The sequence below is a fragment of the Doryrhamphus excisus genome, chromosome 22, assembly GCF_030265055.1.
Source record: "Doryrhamphus excisus isolate RoL2022-K1 chromosome 22, RoL_Dexc_1.0, whole genome shotgun sequence".
Classification (NCBI taxonomy): domain Eukaryota; kingdom Metazoa; phylum Chordata; class Actinopteri; order Syngnathiformes; family Syngnathidae; genus Doryrhamphus; species Doryrhamphus excisus.
The window spans coordinates 949,377-962,442 of NC_080487.1; the positions used below are offsets into that span (position 1 = coordinate 949,377).

General features: G+C 44.3%; 1 protein-coding gene across 15 annotated transcripts in view; it reads left to right on the top strand.

The window, feature by feature from the left end:
* Positions 1 to 13,066, top strand: part of LOC131109441 (receptor-type tyrosine-protein phosphatase F-like) — a 185,117-nt gene that overhangs the window by 110,595 nt on the left and 61,456 nt on the right. For 8 of the 15 annotated variants that reach the window (XM_058061446.1, XM_058061454.1, XM_058061451.1 and 5 more), the window contains exons 6-8: positions 139 to 156; positions 4,202 to 4,312; positions 11,887 to 12,156. In XM_058061446.1, the coding sequence (XP_057917429.1) occupies positions 139 to 156; positions 4,202 to 4,312; positions 11,887 to 12,156 (399 nt within the window). The remainder of the gene's footprint in view (positions 1 to 138; positions 157 to 4,201; positions 4,313 to 11,886; positions 12,157 to 13,066) is intronic. The other 7 variants (XM_058061449.1, XM_058061455.1, XM_058061458.1 and 4 more) reach the window with 1 other exon arrangement.

The window sequence follows — 13,066 nt, forward strand, 5'->3', positions numbered from 1 at the left end:
GCTCGATTGCACTTTGTCCCTTCTCATCTCTGTCACATTCATATCAGAAGATGTTTTTTTTTTTTTTTTTTGCTTCTTTTCTCTGATGAAGTGGATCACTAACTAAATCTCTCTTGCATTAAAACCACTCCCACCTAGGCGGTACACCAATTAGAGGTAAGCACCGTGATGGCAAACATCCACATCTATACCATCTTCTCACACGATCAATCCAGACCCCCCACCCCCCCCCCCCCTCCCGCATCTCCAGGTTCATCGACGCCTCTTCCACTTTTTCCTCGTTGTTCTGTTGTGACTGCAAAGCCATGGTCTGCTTGTCATGAGGTGTTGCTGTCAGAAACCCAGCAGAACCTCCAGTCTCCACCATATATGTACATTTTATTAATATGTCCCATTATTAACGCATTATTGGAATTGCTGTATGGATTTAAGTGTTGTATGACCCGACAGACATATTGTTCAATACGTCCGTACTTCCCTTACAGTGGAAACCACATTGTGTTATGATATTGTACTGAATAGCCAGAACAAAAGAAAGCCGGGCTAATTAGCATCACCGTCCGTCACATCAAGTTATATATATTTGTCTATATTTATATAAGTCTATATTTGATAACTCTTCCATAACTTCATGATGACCGTCACACACCAACACAGTTCAATTCCAGCACCAAATACTGTATGGTACACACAAATATACACGTCTCTAGCCCTCCATCCTGGGAACATCCTTATTCTCATTACCAGATGGTGAGATGCATTCAGGGACACTCTGAACATCACAAACAACCTTATAAAGTTTGTGTGTAAACAAACAAATAAAGAAAGACAAGAAGTGGATATTTTAATCGCTTGCTTCTTAGCTCTTAACTTGAATGTAGACTTTGCTAGCATGCAGGAAAATACACTGGAAACAGTTTACCTTAATGACGTGGTGTCTTTGAACACAACACCGTCATTGCTCATAATAGCAGTTTAACAATGTGGAGATTGAAATGTTCTGCTACTATTAAAGAGGCTCGTGTTGGATAAATGTATTTAAATATATTTTTGCTAATAGTGATTAATCATGATTAATTCATTACAAAAATGTGTGAATTTAATTTAATGAATCATTTGACATACCTAAATATTGTACATTATTAATTCATTATATACGTATCATCACAACCGTGGTTTATTTGGTCTCAAAAATGGTGACAATAAACATTTAAAAATACAGATTAAGATAAGATTAAATAGAAAAGTTTTTTTTCAGTGTTAAAGGGAGAGTTCAGATTGTTTTACATAAAGTTGTATGACATCCCCATCGGCAGGGTAGGCCATCAAAGGTGACTTACCCCCCCAATTTGTCCCTTCAGCCATATTGTGGTTGGATTTCTGGTTGGGATGTCATACAACTTCACGTCCAATAAATCCGACCTAAAATCTGGCGCACGGTCTCGTCTCATGAGCTGGGTGTTTCGTGACACGCCTACTGGCCACCTTTTATCTTGGCCATATTGCACCGAGTTCCCGACTCTAGGTTTATCGTTACACTTTCCCTCGCACCTGCCAGGACCGTAATCTCACCAGATTTGTCAAATAAACATTTTTCGGAATGGCGCCGCCTCAATCGGCACTGGACTGGAGACGTTCCACTGTAATCACCCCACCCCCATGCCCACCTCCCACCTTGAGCATCAGCGTCTCGACCTCCCACTCTGGGGGCCAATCGGCCGGGAGTTGCATTTGAAACTGAAGGTCAGCTCAGCCTCAGGAGGCTCCTACCTGCTTTCCTCCGCACAGACAAAATGTAAATGGGCGCGGCATTAGCATTAGCATTGACGCCCCTAACCCCCCCCAATGCAAATGTCTTGTGAAGATGGTTGATTTGACTTCCTTTGTAGAACACGGAGGTAAATAGTGGACTTCTGTCCCAAAACGAGATCTTTGGCAATGGATCCAGGATCCCAGGAGCCAGGAACTCTGCTAATTTGATTTTTTTCCCTTCCTGCGCAGCAAAAAATAAAGCAGTGACTTTGCGGCGGATCCACTTGTGTTCAAACAGTTGGAAGGAAGTGACAGCTTTTTTTTTTGTTGTTTTTTTTCCCCAAAGTGTCGCAGGTCTGTCAACTTAACCGCCCGCATTCCTGCACGGCTCACACTGTTTTCTCCGGGGTGAGCGCGGGCAGATTGACAGCTTGGTGACAGCAGCATTAGCATGCAGGTGCACGCTAGCGCTGAATCACACGGCAATCAGTTCAGCGCGCAGAGCAAACACTTCGGAAAAGGATGTGCTGTCATGAGATGTGAGGAGATGGCGGCGGTCCCGCCCCTTTGCGTTTTATTTGGGTTTTCTTTACCTTCGCCTCGGTGTGGAGTCGGTCGGGTCGGGTCGGTGATGAGCCTTGTTTGTCGCATTCATCTCATGCTGCATGGTGTGGCCAAGTGTACCCCGAGTGTGTGGCCAAGTGTACCCCGACGTCATCTTACACCCGGAGCATTCTGTCATGTCGCAACAGCATGGCGGCCGGCTGGCGTCATGCTGTGTACTGAGGCGTCATGTTTCTTCTCCCTCGCTTGTCACCAACACATGTACCGCTCAGACGCACCACTTTTTGAAACGTAAACATGAAACTTAAAGTTTGGAAATGTGCCAGGTCGCTTCCTTGGAAGGAAGCACGGAGCACGGCTGAGGATGTGCCAGACGGGAAAACCGCTTATTCTGCTGTTGTGAACTTCTGGTGCGCTCAGGTAGCAGCTCCTGTGAGCATGGACTTCTTCAACTGGTCGTTTGAGGCTGGGATTTATAGTATAGTATAGCATAGTGTAGTATAGCATAGCATAGTGTAGTATAGCGTAGCATAGCATAGCATAGTATAGCATAATATAGTATAGCATAGTATAGTATTATTGTGCATTGTTTGTCTAAACCACAAAGAGGACAAAGCTTTAATTGCCAGCAGACAATCATAATAATATTATAATAATATAATATTAATAATATATTTAAATAATATAATAAAAATAATAAAAAAATAATATTTAAACGCTTCTAAATTACAGGATTTTTCCTCATAATATTACAATTTTATTCTCGAAAATCATGACTTTTTCTCTTTATTCTTTAAAAATGTTATTTGCTTGTTTGATGGTAGAGCTGCACGGAGGTCGAGTGGTTAGCGCGCAGACCTCACCGCTAAGAGACCCAAGTTCAATTCCACCCTCGGCCATCTCTGTGTGGAGTTTGCATGTTCTCCCCGTGCATGCGTGGGTTTTCTCCGGGTACTCCGGTTTCCTCCCACATTCCGAATGCTACGTTAATTAGCGACTCCAAATTATATAGGCTGGGATAGGCTCCAGCACCCTTGTGACACTCATGAGGATAAGCGGTAGAAAATGAATGAATGAATGAATGTTAAATTGTATTGGCCCACGGGCCACATTTTGGACACAGCTTGTGAATGCTAACGTTTTTGAGCCGATGCTAATTAGACTCCTTTTCATCGACGATGCACCTGCTGGATAATGGAGTGGACGTGCAAACTGAAGTGTTTGATCGCGTGCTCCATCTGCTGTAATAACAGCGCTAGCCAGCAGGGTGGTGTTCACCTGATGATCATCTGGCGCGTTCTTCATCAAGACAACCAGGTTTTAGTAGCGGAGTGCGTGACCACGCTGTATCGTGTGTACATACTCCTGAACGTACAGCAGAATAAGCGGTTTGTCGTTGGCAGTTAAGATTCGGATTTGGTTCAGAAAAATAATCCACCAAAACACAAATGTCCAAACTTTGTCTTTCACGTTTTGGCAGGTGAGTTTGTTTTTGTTGTTTTTTTTTTGGTTTTTTTTTGGATGACGTTGTCTCTTGTCATTTGGGATGTACGTACTTACTCTCCATGATCGCCATATACATGTTTTCACACGTGTCAAAATGGCCGCAGCATGAGTCACATGTCTCGGCACGGTTAGGAACAACATGCTAGCTCTAACCCACTGCTAACAACTGAAATGAGGGCCAAATGTCAGCTTTGTGTTCAGTGTAAAATAACGCTAATACTTAGAAAGGCTTTCTTGGTTAGCATTGTTGTGGTCAAAGCTCAGGTAAAGTCACATATTTTAGTCACAGGCCTTTCCTGGCCGGTTCCTGAATACTGACTAGATATCTGCTACCAAGTTTGATTTGCAGCTAAAGCTATTCATCCCTTCCACGGTGCAGGAGCTCTACAAATTGAGAACAGCGAGGAGTCGGACCAGGGGAAATACGAATGCGTTGCCACCAACAGCGCCGGAACCCGCTACTCGGCTCCCGCCAACCTCTACGTCCGAGGTAAGGTCAAAAGATGGCCACCGCTCATGTTTCCCATTCAAGTCACCATCCATCTTTCTCCTATTCATGATGTCTAAATCTAAATTGTGCTTTTTTTTTCACTTCCTGCGGGGATGAGAACTGGACGCCATGCAAAGCTGCATGGAAAACATTTCCATGGCTTCTTGCTGTCCTTGTTTGGACAGTGTGGCAAAGCTCCATTATTCCCTTTAGCTGTGATAGGCAACGGCGGCTTGTAGAGTTTCAAGGTTTGGTTGCTTTTTTCGGGTCCTGGTGCCTCCGTGAGCAGACTAATGCAGGGCAGGCAAGGGCAGCGCTGCGGAGGAAAGAAGAAGAAAAAAAAAAGCCGCTACAGCAGAGAGAGTCGTGTAGGTCAGCCCCAGTGGATACGCCAGCATGTCTGATGTACATGAAACAGAATAGCAGCTCCAGTTGTTAGTGTTGAGAGAGGGGGGGGGGAGGGGGGGACGCATGCTTTTAACATTTCAAAACTTTGTTAAAAGCAAATATAAAAGCATGTTCTACCTTGGAGAGAATGTACTCCCAGTCCGCGTGGTTCCAAATTAGCAGCATCAGAGGAAAAGGCAGCGAATCCCTCACATTTCAGGAAGCGTTTTTATTAGCGATGTTCGAGATATCGATATTGTCCTGCATTTCATTTTCAGTACCGATGTAGGCAGTGGCGTTTCCCTCGGGCTGTCATGTAACCAGAACATGACGCTTCCGTTACTGTGATGCAAACCAACGCATGCACAGATAAACACAAAATAGTACTGCAATACACTGCACGGTGGTTGTGTGGTTAGCGTGCAGACCTCACGGCTAGGAGAAATGGGTTAATTGCCAGCAGACAATGATAATAACATTTTTATATTTTAACAACATGCTTCTAAATTACATGATTTTTCATCATATTATAGTTTTATTCTCAAAAATCATGACTTTTTGTCTTTATTCTATATATAAAATTTTTATTTGCTTGTTAAATTGTAGGGCTGCACGGTGGTCGAGTGGTTAGCACGCAGACCTCACAGCTGGGAGAACTGGGTTAATTGCCAGCAGACAATAATAATAACATTTTTATATTTTAACGACATGCTTCTAAATTACATGATTTTTCATCATATAGTTTTATTCTCGAAAATCATGACTTTTTGTCTTTATTCTATATATAAAATTTTTATTTGCTTGTTAAATTGTAGGGCTGCACGTTGGTCGAGTGGTTAGCACGCAGACCTCACAGCTGGGAGAACTGGGTTAATTGCCAGCAGACAATAATAATAACATTTTTATATTTTAACGACATGCTTCTAAATTACATGATTTTTCATCATATTATAGTTTTATTCTCGAAAATCATGACTTTTTGTCTTTATTCTTTAAAATTTTTATTTGCTTGTTAAATTGTAGGGCTGCACGGTGGTCGAGTGGTTAGCACGCAGACCTCACCGCTAGGAGAACTGGGTTAATTGCCAGCAGACAATAATAATAACATTTTTATATTTTAACGACATGCTTCTAAATTACATGATTTTTCATCATATTATAGTTTTATTCTCGAAAATCATGACTTTTTGTCTTTATTCTATATATAAAATTTTCATTTGCTTGTTAAATTGTAGGGCTGCACGGTGGTCGAGTGGTTAGCACGCAGACCTCACCGCTAGGAGACTCGAGTTCAATTCTATTCAATTTGCTAGTTTGTGGCTAGCGCTAGCTTAAAAATTAGCGCGTTTCAGAACATTTGAGTCGACGCATATTGGTCCGTCCGTTCACTTTTAAGTCTTCGGTTTTGTCGATAAATTTTTGGTTTATTTTGGAGCGAGCCGTGGTTCTCTCATTCGCTTCTCGACAAGTCATCAAACATTTTGGGTGAGGTCCCCGCGATTGATGTCACGTAACCGTAGCAACTGATATCCGTAATAACTGAAGCAATTGCACCCGCAAGCTGCCACTGCGATCAGCCCATCATGGGTCCGTCATGGGTCCACGACTGGACCCAGCTCCGCCATTTGGTGATGGCTGGTCTAAAGTATAGCCAAGTTGACGTTCTGTCGTACCGTCGAAGAAAAGTGGAATAGCAAAAAAAAAAAAAAAGCCCTCCCAGATCTTCCCGATCAAGGACAGCAGCGCCATCCGTTACGTCGATTGAACGCGGCAAAAGGCTGGAGAAGGTTTAGCTCGTCAATCTTCAATCAAACGAGGGGCGTCGCCAGGCGGTCTGGCCTATTAATCAGAGCGCGTCTGTCACAGGTGCAGACGCCGCCTTTTCTTCCTCTTCCCGGGTAATTACAGTAGTTGTGTGGCGTGGCGCCAGCAGGGCCCCCGGGCTCGCAGGTCTCCAACACCACCCAGGTAGCTGTCAACCCCGTGCCCCCCCCCTCCAACCCCCCCATCCGCCGCACACCGGCGCTAGAGATAGAAATCAAATGGAGCGTAACCTTTTAAAAGTGTAGTTGTCTGGTCGGCGAACAAAAGCCTTGTTTTCACTTCATCTTTGTTACCATGGCGAGGAGGGGGGGGGGGGGGACCGCGGCTCAGCTGTCTGCGGTTTGATTGGCTCCAAAACATGAGGGATGACGTTAGGTCTAGTCCCTCTTTGTTTTGGGAGGATTTAGGGGTTTAACATATCTGCACAAAATCCGTAAACAGGCATCGTTAGCATAAAAAAAGTTAGCCACCGATGAAATAAGCATGACAGAACATCTTATTAATAAGATTATTAATAATCTGGCGCTCCATGGTCATGTTTCCAGACCCGGGTTCAATCCCACCCTCGGCCATCTCTGTGTCCATAGGTATGAATGTGAGTGTGAATGGTTGTTTGTCTATATGTGCCCTGTGATTGGCTGGCCACCAGTCCAGGGTGTTCGCCACAGTGGAAAAAGGGGCAAACGTGACAACCTGTGTCAGACGCCATGAGGACAGTTGCTTCGTCACGTTGCTCGCTTGTTCATTGGGTTGGTCAGCTAACTCATTCGTCCGTTCATTTGTCACTTACTGCGGTTGCTTTGTACGATTTTTACGAACTTATATAATATATATTTGTGCGTTTTCAGTGGTGTATCTTTCCCTAAAATTCTAATTTATTTCACCTCAGGAGTGTTAGGATTTACATGTACCGCTATTGACAGGTAAACGTAACGCTGTGATATATTTTCCTGATGAACATCCGGCAACTTTGCGCAACAGGAATTTAAATCATCCTTAATCATGCCGCTATATTCCAAAGCGACATCCAAGAATGTGAGAATTAATTATTTCCTAACTTTGCAGAGGTTGGTACCAAGCCCCCCCCCCCCCCCCACCCCCCATTTCATCCGACATCTTAAATGTGCTCGTTATCGTCTGCCAACGTGTTCATTTTCCATCAGTCATCGGCACTACCGGATCCTGATTTGGGCTCTGCTGCCCCCACGGCAGCCACCGCCCTCGTCGCAGGATGATGTCTTCATATTTCAGTGCAGGGAAGGAAATAGTTCGTTTTTTTGCTCCCCGCCTCACTCCTGTCCGTGAAGAGCGTGGTGCATTTTGTAGGTGTGAGGGTGTGTCGCTCCCAGTGACCCTCTTCCGACGGAGCGTGGGCGGAATGAAAGTGCCCCCGTGATCGCTCACCGTGGGCTCCATTTGTCCGCTGTGGAATATAGCTTCTGTCTGCTGGCGTTGCTTCATACATCCCTGTGACGTGTCCATATGTCACAGGGATGGAGTGCTGCCGTCACGCTTTTCCTGCCTCTCAAAATATCTTTTTCATGCTGTCCTTTGTGTGCCTGTGTGTCAAGACGGAAACAGGAATCTGGGTTATTTTTTATGTGGGGGGGCGGGGGGCTGGTGTTTGGCCCCCGAGGTCCATAAACGGCTTACAAAGAGACTTCAATTATTTCTATTCAACGTTGCTTCGATGCTGAGTGCTGTGTTTATGGGAAATATGATACACATATTTCAGAGTAGTAGGTGAAAAGTGTATTACAAATTTTAAGATTAATCACAGTTTTTTTTAATTAATTTGTCATGATTAATCACCATCTGCAAGTATCTTTATTGGTAATGGTAATGGTTTTATTTCATTTGAACATGCATCAGATTACATGTCCAAAAGGAGTAGGAAGAAGCAAAGCTTATTAAATCCTACCCCTCCATCTGGTACTTTTACAATCACTAACTGTTACATTTGTTCACTTCCTGCTTTCCTAATATAGTTTAAGTTATTTTTTTTATTTCTTTTATGAATATTTATTTTTTAAATTATATTTTTTAATAAATATAAATATCAAAAATAATATAAATACATAAAATATAAAGCAAAATTAATTAAGAAAAATTAATAAAATAAATTTTAAAATATGTATTTATTGATATTTGTATTTAAATGAATAAATTAATATTTTTATTTAACAGAAAGATCAATTCAAAGACAGTATAACGTCTGAAAATCGATCTTTTTAAAAAGTAGCCGAACATTCGAATCACACTCTAACCGATGTGGCGTTGCATTCAAAGACACCATGTTCTCATTCATTGGGAAAATGGCTAAAAAAAATGAACCCCCATGTGAGATAATAACCAAGTCTTTCCTGACATTGTATGTCCACAATGTATCTATTGTGTATGTGTGTGTATGTGCATGTGTGTGGGGGGGGGGGTTCCACATGGCCTGTTTCCATAACACTGTTGTCTTTCACTGTGGTGTGTTCCTCTCCACTCTGCCATCCCATTGCTCACCTCCATCCAAATCACTTCATCTGCGCACAGATCAGCGCGAAGGTTGGTCCTTTTCACTTTTAACCCCACCCCCTTCAGCTCCGCCTCTTTTAATTTCACGCAGTTCCTAGGTGAGATCCCGATAAAAACGGCCCCGAAATCCCTTCCCTGAAATAGATGAAAATCTCTCTCTGTAATTGCTGTTTTTTGGATGATTGTCGCCTCATTTGCATGAAGCCCCCGTGGCGTTATCGCATGCCTTAAAAACAGGTTTTAGTCCGCCTCGCCAGAACACACAAGGACCTCTTGTGCAGTTTAGCTCCAGGCTTTGTTAGATCTGTGCTGCATTGTTCCTCCTTAGCAACACTGTTATTGTCACTCAACAACATCCTGTCCATCGCCAACCCAACCCTGTGTTAGCGCTCACAAGTTTACCTTTACCGTATTACCTGGCTATTCCGTCGGAAACCCGTTGGTCAGGTATTCAAGCTCGTGGGTTTAGGTCAGTCTTCCAGCCATGAGAGTCCTAAAAGGCAGACATTCATGCAAATGAAGCAAACTAACGCAAATATACTTTTCCTGACAACTAAAGCTCGGGAAGTCATTTTTACCGTTGCAAAACTGCCAACCGTGAGAATATTTAAGATGGAGCTGGCAGTTGCTTGATTGGCCATCATGGCCGCTCTCCCTGCCAGGATTTCTTGGGAGCCCGCTGACTGTGCCAGTTCCCTCAGATTACCGATTGACTGAACGCATTCCGCCGCCATCCTCGGACACTTTGTCAAGGCTGTTACGTTTAGTAGATATCCGACAACAAGGCAAGCGCTCTTATTTTTGATGGAGTCCCCCCGGCCCTGTCTCTACCAGCTTGCATCTCAACAGGATAGAGGTCTCGGTGATGGGGGGGGGCGGGGGGCGGGATCGATAACAATTACCTGCCCTCTCGTCATGTTATTCTTCAGCAGCTCTCCAAACCTGACCGCATGCTATGAATTATTCAGGACATTAAGTGTTGAAAATACGCATGGCCCCATTGACTGTCTACTCTTAGCACTGTGCTATCATGGTGGAATAACAGACACTTTTTAGCATAATGGTCTAACGTTAGGGCCCACTCCTGAGCGGGCTCATTCCCGAGTGCGTGTTGTGAAAACTCGCAGTGAACTGTCACAGGACCGGCTCGTCATGCGTGCATCGGTCGTACCGCATATCAGTTTTGGACGTGGGCATTCCGATGAGAAAGTTTCTACTTTATCGCCTCCCGAGCGTAATTGTGAATCCTTCCTGTGTCTTTTCCCCAGCTTCCATGCATGCCGTGCCTGAGAATGTCATTCCTGCCTCCTTCCCAGACTTAGCAATCTTCCCGTCCTTGCATGTCAGAATCAGCTTCCCGACAGGAACCTTTTTCCCTTTTCACCGTCCTTGTTTGTTCCGTCAAGGACAAAACTCCTACCTCGACCTCATCTTTGACAGGTGCTTTACGACAAAAAACAGTCATGTGAAAAAATCGGGACACTTCACGGGGTGGATGACATTTGTGGTGCCCTTTTTTGGGTTGTCATCCGAATGCTTTGGAAGACATGATAGCATAAATGTAATATGTAATATCCTCATATTGGTAATAATTATTAGACAAATCCTACCCATGGGGGTTGAAACAGTGCCGCCATGCGGTGTATTTGTCAGGCAACGCAGTAGTTTTTTGTGTTTGTACCAATTTGCACTCTCTTTTGTGCAGCAGTTCATGACTAGTTACACAAACAGTGTCATCATTTTTTTTTTTTCCTGACTGCAGTTTTTTTATTCGTGTCGCCTCTAAAGAGAACCAGGCCTCATTATTATTTTTTCTTTTATATAAGAAACTGGCTAGAATCAAAATAAAACTACTTTTCTGTTATTCAACAAATGGAATGACAAGCATGAGTGTAACAACATTCCAGTCTGAATTAGATATGGAGGGAGGGGTGTGTGAAAGGTTGGGAGGGGGCTTCAAATTTGAAATTGGATTTTAATGGAGGCCGGTGCAAAAAAGAGCAATTATAGTCAAGGGCTTTTTTTTTTTTTTTTTTTTTTCCAAGAGAACAGCAGATGCTGCGGTGGTGTAGCAGTGTGGAATCTGCAGGGATGGCCGAACGCCACCGTCTTTTCAATACATTCAAGCTAGCAGTGTTGGGTTAGCAGTAATGGCCTCCCGCTGGGGAGGAACGTTCGGCTTGGCTTCTGTTTCTTCATAATCAAAGAAGCCTCCCGTCTTCTATGGAGATGTTCATTATGTTATAGACCTCCAATGTTTGATTTTCCAATGTTCCACGTGCCAAAAACTTAACCAGGATGTGTCAGAAACGGCGGGGAATATCTTGTTATCCGAAAAAGGAAAATAAGTCATATGTAAATGTTGCCTGTGTGTTTATTCTGGGGTAGATTTTCTCAGGATGGCACATTGAGCCTCATGCATCAGTGTTTGCCTTGTCCCTCAGCGACATCAGCGGGCCTTCTCGTCTCCATGGGAACCCCTTTTTTAATGTCACTCCATCTGCATATCACAACTGCACAAAGCCAGAGCGAGAAAGCCAGCAAGCGAGAGAGAGAGAGAGAGAGAGAGAGGGAGGAGAAACTCAACAATGCCTTCTCCGCAGGGTCCCTCGGTGATGCAACTCTTGCCACCGTTTGACATGCTGACAAAAGAGGTCCAGTTGGAGTCTTTCACAAACCATTTTTTTTTGGTGGATGAGAGAATCAAATACCCCCCTTCCCAGGCCGTCTAGTGACAGATTCCTATTGTGTGCACATGCGGACAAAGCCCCTCCTTAAGCTCTTGATTCACCAGATCAAACCCTGACTATTTCTGTCATGTGCCCTCCCTGCTCTGTTAGTACGAAGGGTCCCGCCCAGATTCTCCATCCCGCCCACCAACCAGGAAGTGATGCCGGGCGGCAGCGTCAACCTGACGTGTGTCGCGGTGGGCTCGCCGATGCCCTACGTCAAGTGGATGATGGGGCTCACGGAGCTGACCAAGGAGGAGGAAATGCCGATGGGGCGCAATGTCCTGGAGGTGACCAGCATCCGCGAGTCGGCCAACTACACCTGCGTGGCCATGTCCTCGCTGGGCTTGATTGAAGCCACGGCTCAGGTCACAGTCAAAGGTAAGGGGTCTTACCCTTTTTATCTGATTGTTCCTCTTCTTACGCATTCAAATTGACATGGTCCTGCTCCTAATTAAGGCGTTTCCACGGGTAAAAACGAGTTCTAGAGTTACATTTCCTTACCTGGTTAACCAGAATTCCAATCCGGTTGAGTCATGAACCTCTATAAGTTGGGGGAATTTGAGGACACAAAGCTAAAAACAACAAAATACGCACAAACGCTAACATTAGCTTATCCCTGCTGCAGTATTTTTGTTCCATAGTCTCCACTTTGCTGCAGCGCTCCATTTTCTTGCTGCCCTCAGTCGCCTCTCCAATACAAGAGACTCTCGTCCATTGTTGTTAGTCTTATACTTATACAGTCTTATACTCCATAGTCTCCACTTTGCTGCGTCAGCCCGTTTTCTTGTTGCCCTCAGTCTGTTCTCGAATACAAGAGACCCTCATCCATTGTTGTTACATGTTAGCCTGTGACATTTCGACTTGGGCGACTGGTATTTGCAGTCTTGTACTCCATAGTCTCCACTTTGCTGCAGTGCTCCGTTTTCTCGTTGCCGTCAATCTCTTCTCGAATACAAGAGACCCTCGTCCATTGTTGTTAGATGTTAGCCTGTCACATTTCGACTTGTGCGACTGGTATTTGCGGTCTTATACTCCATAGTCTCCACTTTGCTGCAGTGCTCCGTTTTCTCGTTGTTCTCAGTCTCTTCTCGAATACAAGAGTCCATTGTTGTAACATGTTAGCCTGCCACATTGCGACTTGTGCGACTGGTATTTGCAGTCTTATACTCCATAGTCTCCACTTTGCTGCGTCAGCCCGTTTTCTCGTTGCACTCAGTCTTCCCTCCAGTAGAAGAAACCGCTGTTCTTGTTCGTTAGCACACCTCGTTCCGACTTATTACAGTCCAGT